Source organism: Elaeis guineensis, chromosome 3, assembly GCF_000442705.2.
Source record: "Elaeis guineensis isolate ETL-2024a chromosome 3, EG11, whole genome shotgun sequence".
Taxonomy (NCBI): Eukaryota; Viridiplantae; Streptophyta; class Magnoliopsida; order Arecales; family Arecaceae; genus Elaeis; species Elaeis guineensis.
Genome location: NC_025995.2, coordinates 43,950,196 through 43,977,307, shown reverse-complemented (window position 1 = coordinate 43,977,307; position 27,112 = coordinate 43,950,196). Strand labels below are relative to the sequence as shown.

General features: G+C 37.0%; 1 protein-coding gene across 2 annotated transcripts; it reads right to left on the bottom strand.

Moving 5' to 3' along the window:
- LOC105035224 (golgin candidate 2) lies at positions 1 to 26,607 on the bottom strand. 2 transcript variants are annotated; one of them, XM_010910698.4, is made up of 10 exons: positions 26,400 to 26,606; positions 25,347 to 26,306; positions 22,809 to 22,919; positions 22,554 to 22,613; positions 6,522 to 6,579; positions 3,772 to 3,824; positions 3,346 to 3,438; positions 1,343 to 1,468; positions 648 to 695; positions 1 to 534 (listed from the first exon to the last, which is right to left on the bottom strand). In XM_010910698.4, the coding sequence occupies exons 1-10, from the start codon at positions 26,451 to 26,453 to the stop codon at positions 136 to 138; spliced, it is 1,962 nt and encodes a 653-aa protein (XP_010909000.1). In that variant the 5' UTR covers positions 26,454 to 26,606; the 3' UTR covers positions 1 to 135. The 2 variants fall into 2 exon arrangements, with proteins under 2 accessions (XP_010909000.1, XP_029117714.1); XM_029261881.2 differs by lacking the exon at positions 3,772 to 3,824 and having other exon boundaries at positions 3,346 to 3,434; positions 26,400 to 26,607.
- Between the last annotated feature and the right edge of the window lie 505 nt (positions 26,608 to 27,112).

Sequence of the window (27,112 nt, the reverse complement as noted above, 5' to 3'; positions counted from 1 at the left end):
GAACCTCACAACACAACATTCCTCCATATTTCCATTTCAAGAACGGTAATGAGATCTCATTTGACAACATAATTGCTCCTAAAGAATAATAACATTACAAAATATAAAGAAAACAAGCAGCAAATTTGTATGACATCAGGAACCTGATGTCTTATTTATGGCTTCTAAAGAGAAAACTGCACCAGGTCTAGCACTATCTGACACTGGGGAATGCGAGGTTAGTATATACATGACCCACAGATGGAGGCACAAAAGATAAAGCAGCGACCAGATCTGGGCCTTTGGATTTCTCCTCAGACAGACGACACCAGCAGAGAAGATAGCATCCAACTGCCGAAGAACAGATCCTAGTTGCTGCTGCCCGGTTCTCATTCTATCATGGAGTGCTGGATTTAGCACCGAACTTGATAATTGCCATGTCCCAGCCTCAATATCAACTCTTGCTGATAAATTGGCTAAACCAGTTTCTAAATAGTCTGCAAAATCATTTGCTTGCAGTGACAACCCACTTTCATCAAGCAACTTGGAAACCATCTGCCAAGGATGGTTCATATTGGATTAGTTGAATAGACAGTAGACAATTCATAATGAAATTAGTTGGAAAGACAATAGAAAATAATTAGTTTGGTTTCTTAATATCCACGCACCTCCATTCTCAGCATCAGTGTTGCTTTCTCAGATGATAGAGACTCAACCTAGTGGGTATAAAAGTCAGCATGTTTAAAAGAGTAGTTGAAAACAAATAAATATGGACGACTCAGTTCAGCATGCAAAGAGCTATGTTTAAAACTCGCATGATTGTTTCAGGTCGCAGATGTTTTGTTGTACCTAGGTTTAAGTGGATGATAACAATCTTTATTGGGACTCTTTGAATTTACTCTTACACCACAAACGGGACTTATCAAGAACATAAATATGCAAGTACTCTTATTTCTATTAGATTGGTAGAGATATATAGATTCTAGGATAGAAGAAGAAACGTGCATTTTTCAGTTGTCATTAACAAAGTATACAATATAAATTCTATTTTCATCCTTTATAATAGTGAATTATACAACTACATGTATATTAAAAGAATTTTAACAAGGAAAAATTAGTAAAATTTCACCAAGTAGAGAAACCTATATTTCTTAAGCAAGAGCTATCAGATTAAGAGAAATGAAACTACAATAGAATATACAGCATGTTTGTTATTGAACTTTCACTTTTAGTAGTACAGTTACAACCATACTGAAGTTAAATAATTTGAGAAATAATGCCTCAAAAACCAGTAAAATTTGTAAAATCGATGAGAATTCAAAACTCCAATCTAAATAGGAAGAAGTTTCTATAGGGAAAAGACCTGTGTTTGTTTCTGAATTAAGCGATCAGTGAGTTGATCAAGCCTTTTTTTAAGTTCAACCTCTACTTCAGTTGGATGCAGCATCTCTCTTCTTGTAATTTCAATGTTGTCTTCTAACTTCTTTGCCTTCACAATGTAAATCGAGAGGCTAATAAGTTAGCTTCAAGCATACCATGTCAATGCAAAATTATGATTAAACAACTAATAACCAAGAGAAAAATATTTAAGATCAAGGCACAAGTATAATGTTTTGCCACAATAATCTACATGCATGAGGGTGAAACAGTTATTCCGAGTATCTGCATCAAAAATCATTTTCATGACAAGAGGATATGCATTTTTCATATACAAAACAAACTCCATAGCTGAAAGATAATCATCTTACGATTGCAAATGCAACTTATAAATTTCATCCTGTTTAGTGTCCCAAAACCAAAAAAATAAGGAAAAAGAAAAAAAATTAACCTTGAATTCATACAAGTTTGTGTACATAAATTAGATAATTGTTTGAGCATCCTATTTTTGTTCGCTAGGACAGAGAACAATAAATTTCAAAATAAACATTTTACTTTGAATGAATTTTCTAATGTCAAAGAATAGCAATGGAAATTCTTTGGAAGCGCTTCAAAGCTTGCAATGATTGTGAATGTAACAGATGATGAATAACTTTCGCAGAGCTAATCTTGGATTGGGGCATCAAAGTTAAAATATTCTAAAGGTTATTTCTGTTAGCCAAGATCTAAAATATTTATGATGCATCCAAAATCAAGGGCCATAGCTACCCAAAATCAGTCGAACATACAGCAACCAATCTTACCACATCTTACCCAATTTTGGATTTTCAGATAACAGATTCCAGATCTGCTACTAATATCAGCAGCTTAGGCCAAAACATTAAGGTTCATTTCAGTTTCAGTTAAAATCATTGTGCTTGAGGATATACAAATAGTGTGAGTCCATAAAAAGATAAAGGCTTCTTTTTCATCCAGCCATACTTCAAGTCATTGAAAATATAAATCATTTAATTAAGATATTTCATTAGGAATGAAATTGCAAACCAGAAGTCATTGCATATGATGAAAGCACACATTTACATGCCAAGGCTGCAATTCTCTGGACCTTGTTATCTAGACATGAATAACATTGTAAATATGGTCATCCTAGTTATTGAGAACAACTAGTAAGGCATCACCTCACAATCAGCCATTAATACCAAAACCACTGTTAGAGCCTTGATTTAATGAACCTTTATTATTTTTTGGTGGCAAAGCTAAATATGACTTAATGATTCGAAATTTATGCTTGCAAACCATCTACGTTATGGGCCTTCATGCCCAACAGCCTTATATCACTTGGAGTCAGCTTCTTGGTTCCTACTAAAAATTACACCTATACTTGAAAAAGGTTGAGGTAACAAAAGAACAATAAAATTAGTCCTAAATGGGCAGATAAAAAGTGGATGAGAAAGAGAGAGAGAGAATCTTCTTCAGTAATTATGTAACCCTTTCATAACTGCATCTTTTACGGCTCAATGGTCAAACAGTTTAGGTATATCTAAAAAATCAACAGCCACAATCAGAGATCTCCTAAATGTGTACTTGTGAGTAAATGTATGGACATATGTAATAAGCATGTTTTATATATAAACTGATAACTATCTTGAGTAAATGCATGGACATATGTAATAAGCATGTTTGTATGTATAGACTGATGACTATCTCTTGTATAATCCTCACATAACATAGAATGCACATTTGAAAATAAGAAGGATACATAGGGAAATTGGCCCCAACAGTGGATAATTGAAGTATCATGCAAGCCATTAAAGTTTCACGCACATCTATATGGTCAAATAATGCTTTTGCAATTAAAATTTTGAAAGATACTCCCAGATATAAAATTTAGTGGTTGTATATAATGTCACCACATATCATACATATGAAATTTTGAATGTGTTAGATTGCTTTAGAAAAATATTAATTAGAGAAATATGTATAACTTACCATGGCCTTCAACTTCACAATTTTATCACATATGAAAGAGAACTCTGCACCAAGCATTTCTTGTTCGAGTTGAGACCTTCTCAAGGAATCTGTCTAGATAAAATATGACAAAATAATTAGAAATATAAATCAGAGCATTTTCTATGGCCAACCTGGAAAACTTAAAATCTAATTGGTATTTTTCAGATCAATATTTCCTTTTATAAAGAGTCCAAACTCCAAAATATTAGAGGGTGAGTAATAGTGCAACGGTAATGTTGCTCCATTTGTGACCTGGAGGTCATGGGTCCGAGAAACAGAAACAGCCTCTCCCACATGTTTGGGTAAGGCTGCTTACCCAAATCTGCAATAGTGGGAGCCTTGTGTATTAGGCTGCCCTTTTCCAGACTCCAGAATATTACATATCAAAAGCAGCTGATGGCTTACTTCATCTAGAGTGGAGGCAACCTGATGGGTCTTAGACATCTTCCTTTTGTATTCTGAACAAAGCGAAAAGAAGCAGTAAGTTATTTACATCACTTTTTCTGCTGTGCTGAATAGATAAGTTTTTACTTCTTGTAAATATTAGATGTCAGCCCATCTGGGCACATGGGCACTACTGCTTATTATACCATATATCTGATATCCCTAAAATGAATGTTCAGCACATATACGGGCAAGAAGTAACTTAAAAAATTGCATCTGCAAGAAAACAATCTATAAATTTCCAAAAAAATAAAAAATGTCAGTTTCTGGTATTATTTTCATTATAATACCTCTTGATAATTCAATAATTGGTGAAAACTGCTTTTCCAGCAAACTCTATAAGACACACCAAACAAAATGCTGTGCAAAAGAAAGGTTTATTCATATACTGTTCATGTACTAGTATAGGGCAAAGATATACTTCAGCAGTTACATCTTTTTAAGATTGAATACAGTAGGCAACAGCCTCATGATCTAACAGAACTCAACTCCTTTCAACCAAAGGGTATACATAACATGAGATCAAGTTTGCAATATTGTAAGTGGAAAAGAAATCATTGCCCCAAAAACATTCGCGAATAGTCAAAATTGAAAAGCACTTCCTAACATTTTTGAGCAGCATAAGATGGAAGAAGACATATTTATAGTAGAATGTATCAGTAGATAGATGATGGCAGAGCCTATGTTAATCTCTAACCTTAGAGTGATATCATATGTAAATAGGCAATGCTAACTTGTACTTTTCAATTTGAGTGAGTCCCTACTTTGTGCCTCTAACTATAACAGATCGGTTGCATGCATCTAATGTTGCTAAGGTGCACCAAAGGAAACAAAAATAATTAACAAAGAAGCAAGCTAAGAAGGTGAATATACAAAGAATGAAGGAAAAACAGAATTGCACAGCAATATAGGTAATACAGAGAGTCAAACCCAGAAAGGAAAATGTAAGAGCAAAACAAAAATTTCCTGTTTGGGTTTTCAGAAATGATACCGGATATTTGATTTATAACCTATCTTAGTTCTAACTGGAAAACTAATACTAATTACTTGCGATCAAATACTATTACAAGATTTATGTCATGAAATAAATTGAATCTGACCCAATACACAGATAGGCACAAAAGAATTAAAAAAAAGGTTTCAAACTGGTTGTGTTTCTATGAGCAAATGCAACACAATGCTTTTAAATGCTAATATCTTGGCCATCTTAGGGTATGACTGATGCTAAATACAAAGATAAACAGAGATATTAGTTTATCTTAGCCGAGATTGAAAGTTGGAGATAATCAAATGGGAGATGGGGATCCTGAGATCTCATATGATATATAACAACCGAAATATCAAAATATCACTTGGCATCATAAAGACAGAAATCTCAGCCAATATCTCACCATATATTGGTTTATATAAACCAAGACAATAGGGGCTAACAATTTTTTAAATATCACATCACGCAACTGCCTTATACATGATTCAAACCATTTCTCTTCAGATCCTGGTTGAAATAAGAACTGCAATGTGATAGTTATATTTTTATTGCCCAAGGGTTGAGGTACCAGCCAACATGTGTCATGCTGACAGGGAACTGGAACCTGGCACCCAGCACCCAAAACCAGGTCTAACACCTCAGTGTTGAGTGGTATTAACCAATGCTGAACCAGCAGTTGTCACTGCTTGATACTGAGATTCTTGGCAGGCACCATTTTTTCTTGTGGCTCCGTAGAGGGTGAAGTGTGTTGGAGGGCTTCCAACAATTTTGGAGGTATTCTTCAATACACAATGCTGGAAACAAGTGGAAGTTAACAAATCGAAGCCAGCTACATTAACTAGCAAGGTATTGGGCCACCCTCCATTTCCATGTATTTTCATAAGCAAAAAAGTTAGCATAGAAGTAATGATAACTCAAAATTAGTGAGTAGGTACATCTTGTTTGTTATTTTTAAGCTGGAGAAACAGCGGCTCATGCACTAGCACATTACCCCAAGATCCAATTGAGTCATTTTGAGAGGTCCTGGTTCCACCAATAATCCTTCTCTGAAAACATCTTAAATCTGAATATAGCAAGACAAATGATACCCATTTTGATTGATTTTTCACCTATATTGTTCAGCAGGGCCAAATCTACAACCCTACAATCTTTTCTATTCAAACTACATAATTTTAAAATTATTTTCATGAGATTTAACACTAAAAATCATTAAAAGGTAACAAAAAAAATTATTGCAACGTGATTGCACTATATATGTCCCTGCCAAGAAAGTGCCATGCAATGTGCCAACACAGTCTGCCAACTAGTAATTAACATGATTATAGGCACCAACTCTTCAATCCATGGCAACATATCAAGAATTCCAAGCTTTCAAGAAGATAACTTAAGAAATGAATTATGCAGGTATCTAGTAAGCACATAACCCATCATTTCATTTAATACATGAAAATGATTGAAAATAAGTTACATGCATATAGTTGACGCTCACTTTCACTTTCTTGCTGCATAGAGTTATGGCTCAATTGTACTGTATTTAATTGAGAATGGACTAAATCAACAACATTGCAGGATTTATGCCACATGTGCATAAAATAAGTAGCACAATAAGAGACTATTATGACTAAGAAAAAGGAAAAGACTATGAAACAAGCACTAAATGAATATAAACACGAGTATAACACTGTTATCAATGCAAATATTTTAGATGTAGGAAAAGATCCACCTTCTTGAGTCAATTCCTTCAATTCAATTTGTTGCCAAAGTTCAGCAACCCGATTCACCTTTCTCCCATAAAAAAGGCAGAAATCATGTAAGAATAACATAATGATTAGCTTGCACATTTCTCAAATAGAATAATCAACACCTTTTTTTGATCATAGAATAGGAATTAAGCTACACAGAACCAGAGGCCATCCGAGGAAAAAATAAGGCAGAAAGTTGTTTGACAAATGAAACTCAACATTACCCAAACAACCAAAAGGAACCAAGCTTCATGATCATCACATAAAAGATGATGAGAAACAGGTTATTGTAACTGGATGCCTAGAAGTCAACAACTTGTGTGACTTATAATACCATGCTGTAGTTTACAAAAATGTGCACATGCATCATCACATTTATGTGCACATAAGAGAGAGAGAGAGAGAGTTATAATCATATAAGTACAACTACGACCAGATCATATTAATGCAGAATAAGCAATAGACCCTTCCACACCACAACATATGATTTACAAAAATCTTAAAATTTTAAAACAATAAACATGTTCAGGAGATTTCAAAGCTCTGCATTCTATGATCACACATAAACATCTTTTATAGGATGATGAAAAATTTTCTTTCAGTAAATGATTTAAAATCGTACAAATTGCTGGATATTGGTTTACATAAGCTCTAAAATGTGCAAATCATGTTCAATGATGTGGATTCATTATTATATAGCTACCAAACATCATAGCATATCAACTTTACTTATATTGTCCACAGCGTGTCCACTAGAGGCAAAGGTAAAGGACTTGCAAAATATATGATTACTTAATTCTACAAGTTTTAATTGCTCCAAATAATGAGTAAGAATCGGTGCTTAAAGTAGATGGCACATCATTGGTTTTGCCTAATTACACCCACATGAGAAGGGGGGAGAGAGCGGAATTGTTACTCTCGGTAAATCTAAGACTTCAATGGTGCAAAACGAATGATGGAACATCTAAACTAATGATTTGCACCATTAAATACAATTTATGACAACTACAATGCCTTGATGCCAAAACCAAACATTCTAGAGATTTCCTACTTATGTATCACCACGTTCTATAATGAAGAACTTCGATGGCATGATACAGCATTTTGATTCGATTTATGGCATTTGATGATAAAAACTAATAATTGTAAACACATAAATAGTCGCTTATACTATTCTAAGAGTCACAGAAGAGCTTCGGGGGTGTTCTGATGGTTTCTCTAATCTAGAGTTTTTTCATTATTTTCGTATTCAGTTCTGGTCAGGTCTTATTTGGGATATAGATTATGGGTCTTTTTAGTCTCTTGGTCCTATCTGTAATGGTAGTTATATCACTAGAGTGTCTGAAAAGAGACATGAGGTGAGAAAGATAAGATTAGGTGAGTGTTTGACTTTTGCGATAGAGCTTTTCCAAGAAGACTCCAGCTTTACAAAGGGTCTTGAGATGCCTGTGAAGGGCTTTTGGAAGTTGTTTTCTCCAAAGTTTCTGCTCTCCCCACAACGGTTTCAAAGGTTCCATGTATTGGACGGGTTTTGATGATCAAGGCCACAACACCTTTCAATCCCTCCATCGTTGTGTTGCACATAAGAGTCCTCCATCTTGCTGTTATGTTTGCTTCTTTTCTGAGCTGTAAAGCTCCAGATTTCAGGTATTTTCTTTGATCTAACTGATCTTTGTACTTTAAGGCTGTGTTTCAATGCCCATTAATTGGTGGGTATGAGAACTTCGTTTAACCAATGAGACACCACCCAGAAAATGGTGGATAGACTTATTCGGTCATACTTACAATGCTAAGTTTATTTTAGGGCAAAGAGTGATATAACTTTAGCCAGGGAGTAGACCCTTCATCCCCTATGTTCCCCTTCATCTTTACCCCTGAGAGCCATTATTTACCATTACTTTTTACCTCTCCTTCCACATCTCACTGCAGCCTCTCTCTCCTATCTGTTGCTTTAGATTTGGTAGAGCTCCCCTGCCAGCTCTTTGCAGCCCCTACCAGCAGCTAGAGGAGCCTATGGTGTATTCCCAGGCCTTGTCGCCGGCCAAACAGCCAATAGCATTTTTATTCTTTTCTGCCTCCAGATGAGTCGTGGACCTAAGACCCTCTCCAATAGGGTGGTGTGGCCTCAGGCTCCATTGCCACCCTCTTGAGACTCATGACAACCATTCTCACCTGTGCAGCCTTCAATCAGCCAGGGCTTATTGTGAGGCTCCACTAGGGCTCGGTCATATCTATTGAGAGGCTGGAGTCAAAGCTTGCTCCTTGCCATACTCCCAGCTCCATCTTTGCCTTCATACCTAAGAAAGTTGTTGTTAGGTTCCACTTTGCATCCCCCCCCCCCTCAACTGTCTTTTCCTTCTTTTCCTAATGCTTCGGGATGCTTTCAATAAGAGAGCGATGTGATGAATCGGGATAAATTTCCATGTTGCTTGACAAAAAAAAAATATCATATGTTACTTGATCCATGTTTCTTGACAAAAAACAATATCATATGTTACTTTATCCGTGTCAATTCAATGTAGATTAAAATATGCTGCTCATATTGTTAAAAGAAAAAAATTTGGCCCCCATGGTTGCAAGAATGTGCGGATACCTGTATATAAGGGGAGCGGTACTTCCATTTTCCCTACGTGACGCATACGGGCATATTCTTGTTCATGGAAGCAAAAATTGGCCTTAACCAGTTCGTAACCACCTTTCCAACCAAACAACATAATTTGTGCACAAATGGCACTAATGGTGCATTAAGCGAGCATCTACCAAACAGTGAATAACTTCATTCGTTTCATTGGTAAGCTGGTTAGGTGGTAGATACCCATGGTTAAATCTGTTCAAGGGGTGGTTAGCTATGTAGCATCCAAAGTCCAAACACAGCCAAAAGTTAATATTGGTTGCTATTACTAGTTGGAAAATGGTTTTGTTGTTGTTTTGGACTGGTTCTGCACTTATGCTATGTTTTGACTTCTAAAAAGCATTGTTTATTATTCACCAAAAAAAAGCATTGCTTATTTACTACTTAGTAATTTCTATTATAAATAAAATCAGCTGATTTTTTGTCTTTAGTTGGCTTCAAATTGGTAACAAAACAAGCACTACCCTTTTGGTGGTATATTATTATGTTTCTTTTGGTGCTGTAAAGTATGGGCATAAATGGCTGCAAAGGTGGAACAAGTTATGGCCACTGAGGCAGAAGTTAGGCTTCTACTGAGATATCTCGGAAGTTCAAGATCAGATCCAAAATTTTACTCATTTAGTTGCTTAAGTACTTATTTGTAATTGTGGTAACAAAAATCAACAAATGATAATGTTGGGGGATCAGATGGTGATGTTAATTCAGCATTTGAAGGAGAAAATGAGAGTTCTGCTGATAGGGGCAGATCAGATTTAGAAACATGTTCCGCAAAATGCTAGAACACCACAACGAGAAGACTGGACTGTGCGTGCTTTGTAGTATCCAAAGGAATATAGCAAGGTTAGCCAAACCGGTACTAGGATAAATATAGCAAGGCGAGCCAAATTGGCACCAAGACCCATACTAATTGGCCATTGGTATGGTACAATACCAGATCGGTACGATACAATATCAGTTTGGTACTGTACCAATGCATGCCGGTCAGCTAATCAATACGCCAATATCTTATTATGCTTTTCAATTTTTTTCTTTTCTCTTTATTTTTGATTTGTAGTTAAAAAATTGTAACGACATTCTTTGTCAACTTCTCATTTTAACCCTGTTTTGATCTTTGTTATCATAAAATGGAACAATAGTAGACCAAATGACTAATCAATGTATTTATAAGTAAAAATATACAAAATACAACAAATTGAAATATTGAATGGATTTTAATGTATTGAAGTACAAAATATATATCGACATCTAATATCTGGTGGAGTGTTGATATGACTCGAAGATGTTGAGATCATAATAATACTCTGAATAAGCATTACACCAATTCTTTAAGTGGTCCATATCTCGATAAGCCTCCATGATCCCTCTAGGGTCCACTAGGTAACTGCTCTGGATTGGTATAACACCCTACCTAGAATGCCACATTTTTTCTCTCCTCATGGGCATGCACAAAACACCATTTATTATTCAAATTTATTCAAATTTGGGCCTATGTCACGATTCACATAATCATGCCCAAACTTGAATAAATGAACACCAAATTTTGTAGAGAGTTGCATGCATATCCCTAATCACGCTTTTGGTTTTATAAAAACTGACAATTATTTTTTATTTTTTATTCCAAAAATATATTTTTTAACTTAAAAAATTGAAGAGCTAATGAAAATTATGACTTTAGTGATATTGTGTAGATCAACCATAGCATATACCAAATCAAACTTTTTAGCATGGCCTACCCCTATTTTCCCTCTTTTGCCATTTTCGGCCTTTAAACTAGAAAAAATAAATAAGAAGGGGGAAAGAGCCCTAGCCTGAATCTAGCTTTAATCTGGGCTTTTTTGGCAAGACATGGGCTTTTTTTTTATTTTTAGAAGATTTTCATAAAAAAAAGGATGGAACTGGGCTGAGGCCTTCTTAGCCTCCCTTGTCAATTATTAAGGAGGGGGAGGGGGGCATGCGACGCACATGAGGTAGAGGGAGAGGCGGGAGGCACCAAGGTGGTGCGAACCGACCAGTGTGTACCTGGTGCTACTCCGAATCACCCGGTTCGAAGCCGTTCAGCCCTCGTCCCATACCAACAAGGCAAACCATTCCAATTTGCCGTCAAGCATCAATACGATTTGAGGCAATATGGTAAACCATAGAGTATGGTGATCTTAGAAAGGAAGTTGACGATACCATCTTTTATTTAGCGTAAAAGCTATCAGAATGAAAGAAAAATGAAGGAAAAAATCAAAAGATGGGACAAGATAAGAGAGAAACAAAAAACTCAATATTTTTTTCAAGACTTTGAGTAAACATTGTACTAAAGGGTTCAAAATTTACAGCATGGAGACAAGATTGTAAAGGAGTGTACCTAAGAGTTTAATCGACTATTTTGAGGAGTAAATTTGTTGAAACTCAATCACAAAAGGTCAACCAGTAATGTGAATGGACTCCGATTAGCCATACAAGATGAAGTCAACTTGCAACGCCTTATAAGGTAGGTGATACCAGCTAGCACTTAAAGTTGAAGCTCAAGTCATCTCCTCCAAAAGGCCCGGGAATGAACATCGCAGCAATGCACCAAGTAGTTAGTTAGCTAGTTCTACCCTAGATAGTCAAGCACCTATTCCTTCACTCCTAGCTAGAAAGCAAATATTTCATGTGTAAGGACTGATCAAGCATGAAATAATGCTCCCATTCAAGAGGTGATCAAATGTTGCAGGTGTTCTGAAATTGGACATAGATCTAGTGTCCCAAGAGGCAGGTTGGGTAGAGGAGCAAGGTCAGCCATCAAAAAAATTGTTTTAAAAGGAAAAAATGAGAATAAAATATATATATATAGGGCAAAATATATATATATGGCTTGTGATAGTGAAGAAGTATTGAAGGAGACACAGTGAATGAAATACTTTTTTGTCTAGAGATCTATGAATACACCACTAGTTAAAGGTAAACAAGATCGGCTTAGTAAAAACACCTTTTGAACTTGCCGCACAACTGGAAGAAAGGTTTGTAATTTGATTATTGATAGTGGGAGTAGTGAAAAAAATCTAGTGGCCCGAGAGATGATAAACAAATTGAAGCTTAAAATAGTGAAACACCAGCAGCCTTACCTTATTCTTTGGTTCAACAAAGGGAATGAAGCTATTGTATCTTCAAAATAACTTGTGAATTTCTAAATTAGCACTTATTTTGAAGAATCAATGTAGTGTGATGTGGTTCCATGGATGCTTATCATGTTTTGTTTGTCCATCCTAGGTGATATCATTGACGAATTATTCATGACAGTATAAAGAATAATTATACTCTTTCATTAGAGAAGAAGTGTTTTGAAACCAATGAAGGATGAAGTCTTTACTAGGGAGAAAGGGGAGTCTACTACACTTTTGAACTTGACTAAGGTCCTATTTGGCTAAGCTTTTAGAGTACCAGAAAGCACTTTCCGGCCCTCAGAAAGCTCTTTGAAGTGGTACAGTGATATTTGATAAAAAAATCGAGAAACTGTTTTGTCTTTGCCAGAAAGCTGAAAAGGTCTACTTGGAGAAAGCTATATTATGAAGCTTTTCCCAAAAATACTTTCTAGCCAAAGACAGGAATCTATTTTGATTTAAATAAAATTTTTTAATGACATAAATACCTACTAATACATCTCATAATCATATCATATTATATTATTATACTTTAAATATAATATAATAATATATTATAAATATAATAATATATTATAAATATATAATATTATCTATTATAGTATTATTATATTATTAAAATATAATTTGATATAAAAATATTTATCAATAATATAATATTATTATATTATAATAATATAATATAATCTGTTATATTATAATTTATTATTAGGTTAGATTATAATCCATTATATTATATTACATTACATATTACATCATCATTATAATTATATTATATTACATTACATTATATGATAATAATATTACACAATAAAATAATATTTTAAAATATAATAATATTTATGTTATAGACATATAATATAATCTATTATAATAATACAATATAACATAATAATATTTTAATAATAATATAATATAATATATCATATTATATTATAATCTATCATTACATTATATTATAACTATTATATTATAATTATAATAATATTGTATTATATTACAATATTACATTATATTATATGATAATAATATTATATAGTATAATAATATTTTAATATATAATATCATATTATATTATATTATATTATTCTCTACTATATAATACTATGCAATATCTTTTATTGTCATTTTATCATACCAAAAGTACTTTTTTATTTTAGTTACCAAACATATATTAAAGTTTTAAAGTACTTTATAAATGTGGTTACCAAACAGTAAATAGCTTTTTGTAAAAGATCTACTTTCAAAAGCTCTACTACCAACAGCAATCCCAAAGATTTGTTGAAGGGAGTGAAAGAGCATAATTGTAGATGTGCTGTTTGGAAAAGAAAAAATCAAGTCCCATGCAGTACCAAAAAGTGCTCGAAAGTTAATAGATGAACTCGAGGATGTCATGCCTAAAGAACTACCCAATTGATTACCTCCCATTGGAGAAATACAACACCATATAGATTTGGTACCTACAGCTGCCCTTACAAGTATTCCACATCACCGAATGAGCCGAAAGAAACATGAGAAACTTTAAAGGCCATTTCTAAACTTCTTAAGAGAGGTTTTATTTGGGAGAGCATAAGTCCTTGAGCCATACCAGCTTTACTCACGTGCAGGATGGAACTCAGAAAATGTATGTGGATAGTTTGGGTATAAATAAGATAACAATCAAATATAGATTTCCTATGCCATGGTTGGATAATATGCTTGATATGTTATCTAGTTCTCAAGTCTTTTCGAAGATTGATTGGAAAAGTGGACCACGAAAATAGGATTCAGGAAGGAGATAAGTGGAAGACAATATTTAAAACAAAGGAGGGGCCCTATCACCAGCTGGTTATGCCATCTGGCCCTTCACATGCACCTAGTACTTTCAACATGTTCATGAATCAAGTTCTTATACCCTTCATTGGTAAGTTTGTAGTGGTTTACTTTGATGATATTCTAATTTATAGCAAGCATCCAGAAGCTTATATTGAACATCTGAGAGTTGTTTCTTCTACAGCAAGATCAGCTATAATTCAACTATAGCAAAAGTGCTCATTTATGGTAGATAAATTGGACTTTTTTGAGGTTTGTGGTTTCAACAACTGCGATATAAGATGATCTCCTAATTTTCATGACCAGCCTTGTAAGGCATGATAATTTACTCTTGAAGGTGATCAAGGAACGGTGAAGATCTTTATTTTGGGGAAACTCTTGAGACTTTAGGCTAAAGACAGCATAGTAATTGCGGAATTTATCATTAATGATAGGTATTCATTCAAAAGTACTAACTCCACACACCTTATAGTTCTCCAAGGGAATTTTTGATTCATGAACTGCATGGGGGAGAACTAGGAGGGCATTTTGGTAGGGACAAAATATTGAAAATGATGGCAGCAAGGTATTTTTGGTCCGCATTAAAGTGAGATGTCTACAGGCATGCTGATTGATATCATATTTGCCAGAAATCTAAGGGACAGCAACAAAACACAGGTCTTTACAGTCCTCTTTTGGCTCCTACAGATCCTTGGACTGAAGTTAGCATGGACTTTGTGTTGGATTTACCATGAATAGCAAGAGGTTTGGACTCCATGTTTGTTGTTGTTAATTGGTTAGCTGTAGTGCCACATTTCATTCCAGGAAAGAAGACTTTAGACCCAACCCATATGACAAATCTATTTTTCAGGGAGGTAGTTAGACTTCATGGTATACCAAAGGCTATCACATGTATCAAGGCACCAATTTTCTTTACCTTTACCGAATGACTCTGTGGAAGTTATCGGCTACTAAATTACAATAGCACAATGCATATCATCCTCAAACAAATGGCCAAACAGTAGTAAATCAGAGTTTGGAAAATCTATTGAGATATCTTGCAGAGGGCAATATAGTGGGATTCAGCTTTGGCCCAAACTGATTTTGCTTATAACAGTTCTGGAAACAGGTCTACAAGGAAAAGTCCTTTTGAGATTGTGCATGGTTGACTTCCAAATTATGTTGTTGATCTTATGCACATACCAAACCAGCAGAACACTTGCCTAGGCAGAAATTTAAAGGAGATCCAAGAGGTCTGTCGAAAGCTAATGGAGATGAATCAAAAGAACAAGGAAGCATAATATTTGTCATAGGAGGTTCAAAAAGCACCAGGTTGGGGACCATTGTGGTCTTTCTTCGAAAGGAAAGGCTTCCCATTAGAACTTACCATAAACTGAAGAGCAAAAAGATTGGTCCATGAAAAATTCTACCCAAGTTATGAGAAAATGCCTATGAGGTGGAACCTCCCCATGCTTTAGACATATCTCCTACAATATTTCAGGTCTTTATGCCTATATGGTGATTTGGGGAATGAATTGAGCAGCACAAGCTATGAAAAAATGGATCAAATATGCAGCAAGAGGAAGAAGGTTGGAAGCACGTCACAAGTGCAAGAGCTTGAGACTAGAGCTGGTACATGCTACCACATCCGTGCTGTCAAGTGGACAGGTAAACTAATCATGAGGATTCATGGATAGATGAAGAGGAATTCATGAACATTGACACTAACAAGTGCCAAGGCAACTCACACAAAGGTGAGTTCTCTCTAACCCAGGGAGAACAATGTACATAATAATTATAAATGCAAAAAGAGTTACTAACAAGCGATTGCCGAGCAGACCCGAACCAAGTGGTTCGGCCTACACCCAACTATACCAACACCTTGCCGAGATGGTTCAGCTGCTCGAATTGGTTCATTTGTAAAATCCCTCCCCCCCTGATGGTTTAAGAGTCTTCAAGGCTCTCTTGTTCGCTTCGCCGCTAGACGCCACTCACTCTCTCCTCTTCAATTCCGGCAATCACCAACTAGCCTCCCCCTCTCTCTTGCTCCATTAGCAGTATAGGATTTAGCCAATCAACCCTCTGCTTCTTCATCTAGTATTCTTCTCTCCTTGATCTCTCTTCTTTGTTTTTAGGCATCATATCGGATCTGAACCGACACGGAAATAAAAGCAAGGGAGAGGGAGAGCTGAAGAGGAAGAGAGAGAAAGTGGAGAGGAAGGGAGAGGAAGGAAAGGGAGACAAATGGAGACGCCAGTAGAGGCCCTCGAAGGGCCGCCGAGACCTTTAGGGCTCCACCCTTCTCCAAGAGAGGAGAATAGAAATTTAAAGAGAGGGGGAAGGGAGAGAAATAGAGGGAGGGGAAGATGGTGGGGAGGTCACCGAAGGGCTGCAAATGGCCGCTGAAGCCGTCAAACCGCTGAAATCGACCCTACAGCATCCATGGAGTCGAAATAGGAGTGACCCTCCCCTGCTCATCGCATAAATTTTTTTACACAATGCACAGTGAAGCTGGCAATTCCCTCCAACGGCCTCCCTGCTACCTTCCCTTCCATTTCTCTTCTTCCCCCTCCATCTCTCTCTCTAATCTCCTCTCTTGAAGAAGGGAGGAGCCCCGAAAGCCACATCAGCCCTTCGACGGCCTCAATGGGCCATCGTAGGCAACCAACGGCCTTTCCCTCTCCTTCCCTCCCCTCCCTCTTCTCTCTCTTCTCCTCTCTTACCTTCTTCCTCGCTCCATTTTCGTCGGTGCTCTAAATCGAATGCTCGAACCGCATTGATAGGCCATTGATATAGTTCAGCATGCCCCAAACCACATCCAGTTCAAGGCAGTTCAGCGAACCTTGGTAATAGTCAAAGTAGAGATCTTGGGGTGTTCTATGGTTTGTTCACTCTAAGGAGTATTTTCATCATTTTGGGAATCTAGTTTTGATCGAGACTTATTTAGGACAACTTTTGGATATTTTTGGACTTTCAGCCCTATGCAAGGATTAAAGTCTCAGCAAAACATCCCACGGGACATCGAGATGGGATACCATCCCATGTGTCAGTACAAAGCCATCCACCCAGCATCCTGACATTCCAATCGGGACATCTTAGGACATCTCCTATCGGGATAGGGTGGTAGCACATCCCATTCTATGAAAAAATCGGAATAGCTCCATCCCACGGAATTTAAAACCTTGGTCCTACATGCAATAGTAATTTTTTTTGTTTTTGTTTTCGAAAAGAGACTTCAGGTGTTAGATGGGATTAGGTAAGAGATTTGACTTTTGATGCAAAGGGCTTCTCCATGAAACCTCTAGCTTTAAAGGGGAACATGACAAGCCTTTGAAAGGACTTTGTCTTGTTGTTTTTTTCTAGAGTTGCTGCTCTCCTAGCTTGGTTTCAAAAAATCGTAAGGACTTTAAGCGAACCTCATGGCACCTTCCAATCCCTTTATCATAGCATCATGCATGGATCCTATATCTTGCCATTGTTTTTTTTGTTTCTTTTCTAAACTATGAAGCTCCATATTTCAGTTATTTTCTTTGACCTAAAAGAACACTTTATATTTACACTCTAAAGTTGATATTGGTTGCTTTCAGTAATTGGAAAAGGTTTGACTTACTATTTTTTGATTGGTTCTATCAAAGTTCACAGAACCAGTACCAAATGTCATACCGGCTAGTGACTAGTTTGATACAGTATGGATCTGTACTCTATTGTTCCGAGATATACCAAAAATAGGGAGAAGGGGGGGAGGCAAAATGAATAGAGGAAGAGAGAGAGGTGGGGACAAGGAGGAGGGAGTGATGAAGGGGGAGGGCCAATGGCTAGACCCTAACCCTAACCCTAGTAGGAAGAGAGAGAGGGGGGGAGGAGAGGTAGAGGAAGGGAAGGTCGAGGGCTAAACCCTAACCCTCGAACACCATGACAAGCCTTTGGCAAGGGGGTTTTCTAGCCGAACCAACCTAACCCGCTGAACCATTCTTTTTACTATCATTTAGAATATTTTATTAACAATATTACATGTGATATATTTTAGACTGTCCAATTCTCCTACTTGATTCTTAGTTTGATGGTTAGCAATTTTTTTTTGTTACTTTATTTTACATTTAAAGGGTTTTCTTTTCGTTTTCATATTCCTCACCCATGCATGCGAAAAGAAAGTTTAATTTTCCTAATAGGCATTAGTCTATAAAATCACAAAAATCTCACGTGATAGCAATTCACAAAAAATATGTTAATTTATCTAGACTCTATTTTATTATTGTCACTGTACAAATCCTAATCGATATCAATTAGGAGGAAAAGTTAAGACTATTGTTAGAGAAAGTAGAACCATTGTTAAGATGCACAAATTGAACCTATCAATGACCTAATTATTCAGAGAGAATAGCCCAAAAAATAAATAAAATATAGACAATTACATCATCTAGGTTGTATTTGGCATAGTCACATAGACTCTGATGAAAAAAGTCATTCCTTTCTTTGACTTATCATTTAATTTGAATGATTGCATAAAAGGTCATGGATTGCTTCTTCAATTTCATCCTTTTAAGCTTATAGACGCAATTAAAAGCTTTGATTTTCTTTCTATCATAGATTGAAAGAACCATATAGTTTAGCATCAAATCAACATGAATTAAATGGCCCAACTGAAATAAAATTGTATTTCAATTACCATGACAATCAATATAGTAAAATGTCAAACAATTTATTTCTCCTGTGCATGTCAAATTTTGTTCACGAGTAATACATTGAATCAGAATAGCTCCATTAATTATTATATATATCATTATTTATATTTCTAAAAAATTAATTGTAAAATTTTAATATTTCCCCACACACTGTGCAGATATCATAGTTGTAAAAAGTAGAAGAGTTATGAATGCTAATAGGCATTAAAAAGTTTCATTTTTTCTCAACAAAATGACTTTTTAAAGGATTAAATTTTCAAGAAGTGAATAAGTCATAGTATCTATGATGCTTAAATTTCAATTATATGGGATATCAATTTCAGCCTATAATTGACAAAACTACACCAACAGAGAACTATATAACACAAAATACTCCAAATTGTTATATAACTTTGGTTTCTTTAATTTTTTTCATTTCTTCAAATTTTAATTGATTTTTTTTTTTGGGAACTCCCAAACATGAAGGAAAACTTCAGAAAATTGCCAAAACTGAACTCCATGGAGGTGGCTAAAACTGAAACTAAAACTGATTTTTCAAACCTTGGTATTAAAGCATAGACTAGTTATCTAATGCAAATTTGTATGACAAATTACTGAAAGCTATGTAATGCACATGATAAACTGCAAGCATTATTGATTTATAATCCTAACTTTGTATAGATTAGTTAATAGTTATACTAAGTTGTTTTAAATAAATATCTAGAGTAGTTTAAAAATTAAAATCAGCATCAGTGGAACCATCCCAAACCATTCGGTTCATGGGACACCGATCCATACGAATGGCTGATCGGAACAGTTCTAGCCTACAAACCGAGAAACCAGCGAAAGAAGGGGAGAGGTAGAAGGAAATAGAAGAAAAGAGAGAAAGAAGGGGAGAGAGAGAGGGAGAGGGAGAGGAAGGAAGAGAAGGAGGGTGGTGGACAGCCAGCAGAGGTCGGTGGAGGCTGCGAAGGGCCGGAGAGGGGCATGGAAGGGTGGAGGGGCTTCACCCTCCGATTCCCTATTTCATTTGAAATAAGTGTCTCGGAGGGGGCCTCTTTTTTATTTTGATAAATTTAAGTGAAGCCGGAAAAAGATGGGGGATGCCGACTTCGCTTAAATTCATCAAAATTAAAAAAGGAGAACCGAGGAACCAGAGGGTGGAGTCCTTCCTCCACCCCTCCGCACCCCTTTTGACCCTGCGTGGCCCTCTGCCAACCTCCACCGGCCGTCCACCACCCTCCACCGATGTCCCTTCCTCTCCCTCCTCCCTCCCCCTCTTTATCTCTCTTGCTCTCTCCCATTCTTCCTCTCCCTCGGCCTCTCCGCCATGTCGAGCCATGCTCCATAGACCTCCATCGGCCTTCTCCCCCCTCTCCCTCCCTTCCTCCCCCGCTCTCTCTCTTCCTCTCTCCCATTCTCCCTCTCACCCACCCTCTCTTCTTTGTCAATATGGGTCCAGCATAGAACAAGAGCATACTGAACCATACCACCGAGCAACCAATATGGGCCCCCGTGCTGCCACATTGATCCTTGATTAACATCATTTCATATTTTTAAAACAAGTTCAATTGTATTCTAGTGTGCGCCAATCAAAACCATCTTAATGTATTTGTGAATCTTTCAATGCTAGCACGCGATACTTGTCAGCATGATAAGGGAAAATATGCATATCAGGAGGATATCAACATGATTTTTAAGGTAACCCACTCATACATCAAGTGGATAACATAAATGGGCACAAGAATAGTGCCACTGTGGCAATACATGAAAAGGCATATAAACCAACACCATTTATCACAATGGACACATATTAATATTGGAGATGGTGCTCTGGCAAAGCCATGACTTAATGTATAAGCCCTAGCCAAGCAAATTTGGATGTCCATTAGATGGCATGAAATGCTTGAAAAGGCGTAAGGGTAACTAAGATCCAAGGGAAACATTAAGGCAACTTGCTTAGGAAAACCAAGGAAAATTGAGGTTATAGTTACTTGTTCCTTCAGCTGGTCAGGTTAGGGTACCTAATTTATATGCTCCTTATTATGTTAGATGACCACAATTGTCAATAAAAGACAACGTATCAGCACTTTGGTGTGCCATGGTACATTTATAAACCACCTAGAAAGCACGTCTACTTCCAAGTTCAAACTTTGCTATCAAAATACACTTATGACCTTTGCATGTGTCAAGATCTAAGGGATCCATTTTGACTACCGCAGGTTATAGTGACTTTGATGGCCAGGCTGTGAAGACTAATATAGGAGTTCATTTTTTAGTGCCTTCTTGGGTGAACAAAACTTATGCCAAAGACATATTAGGTGCTCGACAAGGGAATCACTAACTGACATGGGAAAATAGCCAGTTCAGGTGATAAGTATTAACTAGACAATTAATTTATCCATTGTGATTTCAGAAAGTTTTCATAGATTTTTTTTTTAATAAAAGTAGATATACATTATATTATAGTTTTGCAATACTTAATCAAGAGAAAGTTTCTTCAGCGTTATCAAACCATAAAACTAATATTTCAAAAGACATTTTTATCATGGTATTGTTGCTATTGCTATGCATTCGAAGGATCGAAACGAATTCTCACAATGAAGGAACATTGTAAAGATGGTTGTCATGCAAAGTAACTAATATTTCAAAAGACATTTATTCTTAGGGAGTTTCTTGGGATACCCATTTGTAGGATGCTTATATCCAAAGTTTCAGAATCCTGGTTTCCATACTTGCACTAGTACCACGTCAATACAATGTGGATATGAGTTGGTTTTGGCATATCAACACTTGGTACAACCCCCATGCCAAGGTAATGCCCAGTACGGTGTGGTAGTGTCCTATATGGTGCTGGCACAGTGAATCTTGCTTAAACCTAATGGCTCTTTGATCGACATATCAAATCCAGTCAATGTAGGAGGTCTGATATGCTAATGACATATTTTCCACAACCCATGAAAGTGCACTTAGGTGGGATCCTAGAGTACATACATAGATCAAGACTCAACTTTAGTTTTTGGAACGTTGTAAGGCATAGGTTGTTTGTAAAGAGTGTATTAGTTTCATCAAACCATGTCATATATTAAAAGGTGTTTTAGGCCCATATTGGACCTTGCTTAAGAAGGATCTGCTGGTCCTTCCTTTAATACTTAGGAGCCAAGAGGGGGACCCACCATCCCTTAGAAAAATAGAAGAAAAAGAGGGGCCAACTGTTATTCAGCTAGATGCCTGCCCTCCTAAGAGGATTAGGAGGGGATCATTAGCAGCTACTTAGGTGAACCGCACAGCATTCCGCCCACACCCTCCGGCCCATTTTTGAGGTGAACGTAGTAAAGGCTAGCCTCTTGATGGATGCAATTTGTTCTCTATCATTGCATCTGCCTATCCTCTCCCTTTTCACTTTTGCCTTCAACTTCCCATGGGAGCTATGATTTAGTTAAGGAAAGAAGATCCAGGCAGCAAGGTAGCTAAAGGTGGAGACACCATACCTTGAGACTCCAGAAAGTGTGGTGTTGAGTAGTGTTCACCGACATATTTTAGAAACATAATTGTGATAATTAAGTGATTTCTAATTCAAGCTATGTTTGGGGCAAAAATTTTCTTTGTCCAAGGAGTACATGAATATTCCAATGTTGCATTATCCTTTTACCAATCCAATGCAATGCATTATCCTTTTACCAATGCAATGCATTCCTAGAAGAGTAAACTTGATATGGAAGGAATATGCCCCAAAAAAACTGAATTAAGAGACATAGATCAATGATTATATAATTTATGTGAGACCAGAAAAAATACCTCCATTTCTAGATTCCATTGGTTTGTTGCAAGTGACCTTGCAAGATCTGCATTTGTAGCCTGCAACACCTTTTATGTTTAGTAAAGAGTACCAATTTCTCATATCTGCATTTACTGAAACTTCTACAACTAGTAACTACAGTTATCTATAAAGGAGGTCAGATGGTTATAATTAGTGGATTGGAGTTTGGGCTGAGACAATTCCAGATACAGAAAACCAGAAGATGCGAATGAGTGGTCAAATGAACTAAACACCTCAAGCTTAGCCAAGCGAGCAAGAGCTTCCATTCTTGTACTATTATGTTTCTCTTTCTCCTTCTCTACAGCCTCTAAGGTTTCAATCATACTCATCTGTAACTCTGAAGCCTGATGACCACAAAGAACAGAGAAATGAATGCATATATAAGATTGCTAATCAAAATATGAAATAAACATGTCAGTAATTAATGTTAGAACCTGGAAAGTAAATGCTAGAAAACACAAGGCAGAGGAGACATATTGCATTTCACCTTTATTTTTTAGACAGTCAAATATGACAGCAAAGTACCCTGAACTTCTAGAAGTGGTCAAGAGAAGTATCAAGCACAGTTCTTAAAGTTCATGACCAGTAATCTAATTCATGAGAAGCTAGATGGTCTTATGTTGCATATTTTTCAACAGCAATTCTAACAGCTAAATATCCTTCTTCCATACAACTATCAGCAATAAGAAATCCTTAGAAGTAAAAGATGCCTGCTTTCATGTCCACCATACAACAATAATTTTTTGTCACATAATTTCATGCACAAAATCCATCACTCAATAATGTAATCTAGACACTTCAGTTTTTAGACATCCTAGAGCACCTACATTTTCTGACACTCAATTACAACACAACATGCAATGACAATCACATGGCAGGTCCCAAAATGAAGTTAGCAGCTTACAGCAAAGAGTTTTGGCATCTGGCAGATCTTTCTGGAGAGTTTCATATCATCAAAGGAACTTTCATAAAGAAATGAAGCATCATTTCTTACACATAAGTACAAGTTTTATTTCACAAAAAGTACATTAGATAGTTAACTTGGTCTCATAATCTGTTAAATTTTTATGAGAGAGATTACATTTTGTACATTGTATGATATGAAACTATACCCACGTCTGACTATTTTAGAGTGTCAAACACTTTAGGAGATGTAGACACTTGCACCTCGTGCCTGGTGTTTAGGTAACATCATTGATTAATCAACACCTTTCAAATTGTTGAGTTAGGCCGAGGCCATTTTGCACGCAACATACTCATGCATGGCAATTTGTTGAGTTAGGTCGAGGCCATTTTGCACACAACATACTCATGCATGGATATTATGCTCACGGCTGTGCAAATGTGGTACATGTTGGATATGATATGCATGCACATAGATATTAACTTTTGCCCCAAGCAGCGGTAGAGGCATTCAAGGATTCTTTATTCTAGTATTATTGCATTTTCATACTCATTTAATAGTTGAAAATTAAATAAGATTTTTAAAAGTCCCAGTTCAAAATTCCTCAAAACTCAAAAGTATTAGTTTGAATTTGAGTTGGTTAGATATCGATTCTTATTAGGAAATTCAATACCTGCAATGATCAAGGGCCCTATTCTAGTACACTTTTGTCAAAAATTCCTGCTTACGTGGTAGACTGATCATGAAAGTCTTGGGCTGGTTGTGTCTCAACGTCACTTAAGTATGCTTTGATGCAACCATGAGAGGATCCAAATGGTGTGATTTAGAGATTTTGAAGAAGAAAAGTATTTTCTTGCGGTAAGCTCCCTCTCCCTCTCTTTTTTTGTTCCCCTACTTTCCTTTAGAACAACAAAAATAAGGAGAATCCACTGCCATGATTGTTTATCATCAGCTAATGGCTTGACTATTGTGTAATAGCAATGCTAAACTAACAGCATTACAAATGAGAAGCACCATTATCCCCAACAATAAGAGCAAGAAAAGCCAAACTTGAATATGAAGATTCAAGCCATCTTTTATTTTAGAATTCAGCCATGATCACTACGAAAAAGCTTCTTCCTCACCAAATCTAGACATAAAGAAGGATTCATAAGCACAAAGTTTTGATAATGAGACTCCAAAACTTAACCATAAAAAAGAAAAAGAAAAACCCCCAAAGAGTCCAAAAATTGTAAAGAGATATAAAATGTCTAGCTAAGCTCTCCTAAAGTTAAAGAAACAAGTCATTGAAAATAAATAAATTGCTTAAACCTAAGTAAAGTACGAATCTAAATTACATCATAATCAATTCTAGATCATAATGCTGACTGCAGATTGAAGAATGATGACAAATTCAACTATAGAACTAGATTAGATGTTTCAATGCACTCAATGAATATTGCCAAAGTGTGGATTTTGGCTAGTTGCATATAAATACTATAGGTTGTAGGTTACGAGGTTTCAATTATTGAGAGTGAACATAAAAGAAAAGGATCACTTTTAGTCATTATCCTCTATTATATTCAAAGGATTGTTCAGCATCATTACCTTCTTTGATATAATATTCTAGTATATAGAACCTAAGACTATGCATAACTCAACCAATTTCAGATCATTAACTTGACTACGAAATGTGAAAATTCATGGTGCCTGAAATTGTTAATGCATAAAAGGTACAGATTGAAACTACTTTTTTCAGCAAACATAATCCACCTCCAGTAAAATTGTTATGGGCCTACCAGCCAGGATAAGTTTTTATCTTTTATTATGAATTAGCTATTCTAACTAACAATACTAGAAGAACCAGAGAGCGGAAGGAGAACAAAACCTCTTCTGCTTGTTTCTTCTCCCGCTCCACAAGTATTTTCTCCAGGCTCTGCTTCTCACCCTCTAATCTGGCGACAATGTTCTCGCGTTCTTTGATGGCCTCAGCAGCAATCGCCTTCATCTTTTCAGCCAACATCTGCTGCCTCCTCCTCCTCCTCTCTGCCCTCCTCTTGCTTTCATTTTCCGAATCTGATGTAGAGGACGAATTGCTCCCTGACTCAGACTCATCACTGCTCCCCAAAAAACTCCTTGAATTATCAGGAGTGTCCGAGTTCCTCGGAACTGGTACGTTAGGATGCGCTCCCTCAGCAATGCCACTACTTTTCCTACCATCACCACCAACCACCTCCTTATCATCTCGTGATGGCGAATCCATCTCCCTTAGGCCAAGAGTGCGGACGTCTCCCCGGTGAATCTCCAACTGAGAAAGCCGTGATCCAGGTCCTCCTTTAATAGATTCTTCTGGAGAAGGTGTGCCCTGCCTGGAATCTGATGATCCTCGAGAGGATGGAACTTCAGAAGACGGGGGTTCTCGTTCTCGTTCTTCTTCCCGAGACGGACCCTTAATAACAAGTTCGCCTTCCGGCACGGCAAAGTTCGGTCTCGTTCCGAGCTTCTGGGCGCTGCGAGATCCCTTGCGGGCCATGGGTTTCTTGGTGGTGCCGCCATCGGGGCGGGCTGCGGCGCTGGCTGGCTTCGGAGAGCCAAGGAGCTCGGTCCAGTCGCCGTCGGCGATGGCCGGATCGGGATCAGTGGCGGGGGAGGGCGGCTGGGCGGCAGCTAGGCGCTTGCCGCGCGGATGACCGATATCAGGCGGCGGGGGCGATTTTTTCGGGAGCTGGTACTTGAGGGGAAGAGCCGAGTCGGTCCTTTTGGGGATCTCGTCGCTGCTGCCCGGTGCCTTGGATGGGGATCGGGGCCCGACGTTCTTGCCCAGAGATTCGGCTGCTTGCTGATCGATCTGATTAGATTATAAAATCGAAGAGATGGGGATAATTGGACTTGGTAAATGGGGAGGATGTCGAAATAAGGGATGTGTTAGGGTCAGTCTTGCCTGTTGGAGGAACGTCTCTGCAACCTTGAGCTTGGAGGAGATCCATCCCGCCATGAGCGGCCGCGGCCCGCAGCCCCGGCAGATAACGTAGATCGAATGTTGTTAGGTTGGGATGGAACACGGGCGCAGTTTCTTCTTACGCTCTGCAGTGGCCAATAACGCAGGACGGATGTTGGCAGGTTGGGACGGAACACGGCAAAACCAGTCCCTACCGTAACGGAGAGTGACGGTGATGATAAAACCAACAAATTCGGCACATATTTGTTAAGCAGACGACTTAAATATAATATTTCTTTTGTTTTTTTTTTTTTTTTTTTTTTTTTTTGAGATACAGCTTCAGCATAAACCTATATTTAAATTACAAAGATGCAACATGAAGATATCTCCAGTAAGATATGTCCTACAAAGTAAATAGACTTAAATTGTATATGACAAATGAGACATTTTAGCAAGCATGATGATGTAATACCTGATTCTTTATCAAACCTCCAAAACTATCCATTATATCCAAAAATGTTGTCTCCAAAATTTCATGTGGGCAAAAAAATATTGTTTTAGAACAAAAGTTTACATGCCCACGTTAACAAAGGTAGAATAGATTTTTATAATTTTCTGGTTAAAGAGCAAACATTTTTTAAGTTGAATCAAGGGAAGAGTAGGGGAAGATGTGCGGGTGACCATGTTAGAGGGCCTAATGAGATTAATTGAATTAT

Bases quoted from the DNA above. Each gene is read 5' to 3' on its own strand.
- LOC105035224 (XM_010910698.4), bottom strand. From the start codon at position 26,453: ATGGCGGGATGGATCTCCTCCAAGCTCAAGGTTGCAGAGACGTTCCTC. The intron at 6,580-22,553 runs GTATTTTTTCTG...TATGGGAGAAAG, and splicing joins AATGGAATCTAGAAATGGAG to GTGAATCGGGTTGCTGAACT. The intron at 3,439-3,771 runs GTAAGCCATCAG...TATTTTATCTAG, and splicing joins TTGCCTCCACTCTAGATGAA to ACAGATTCCTTGAGAAGGTC.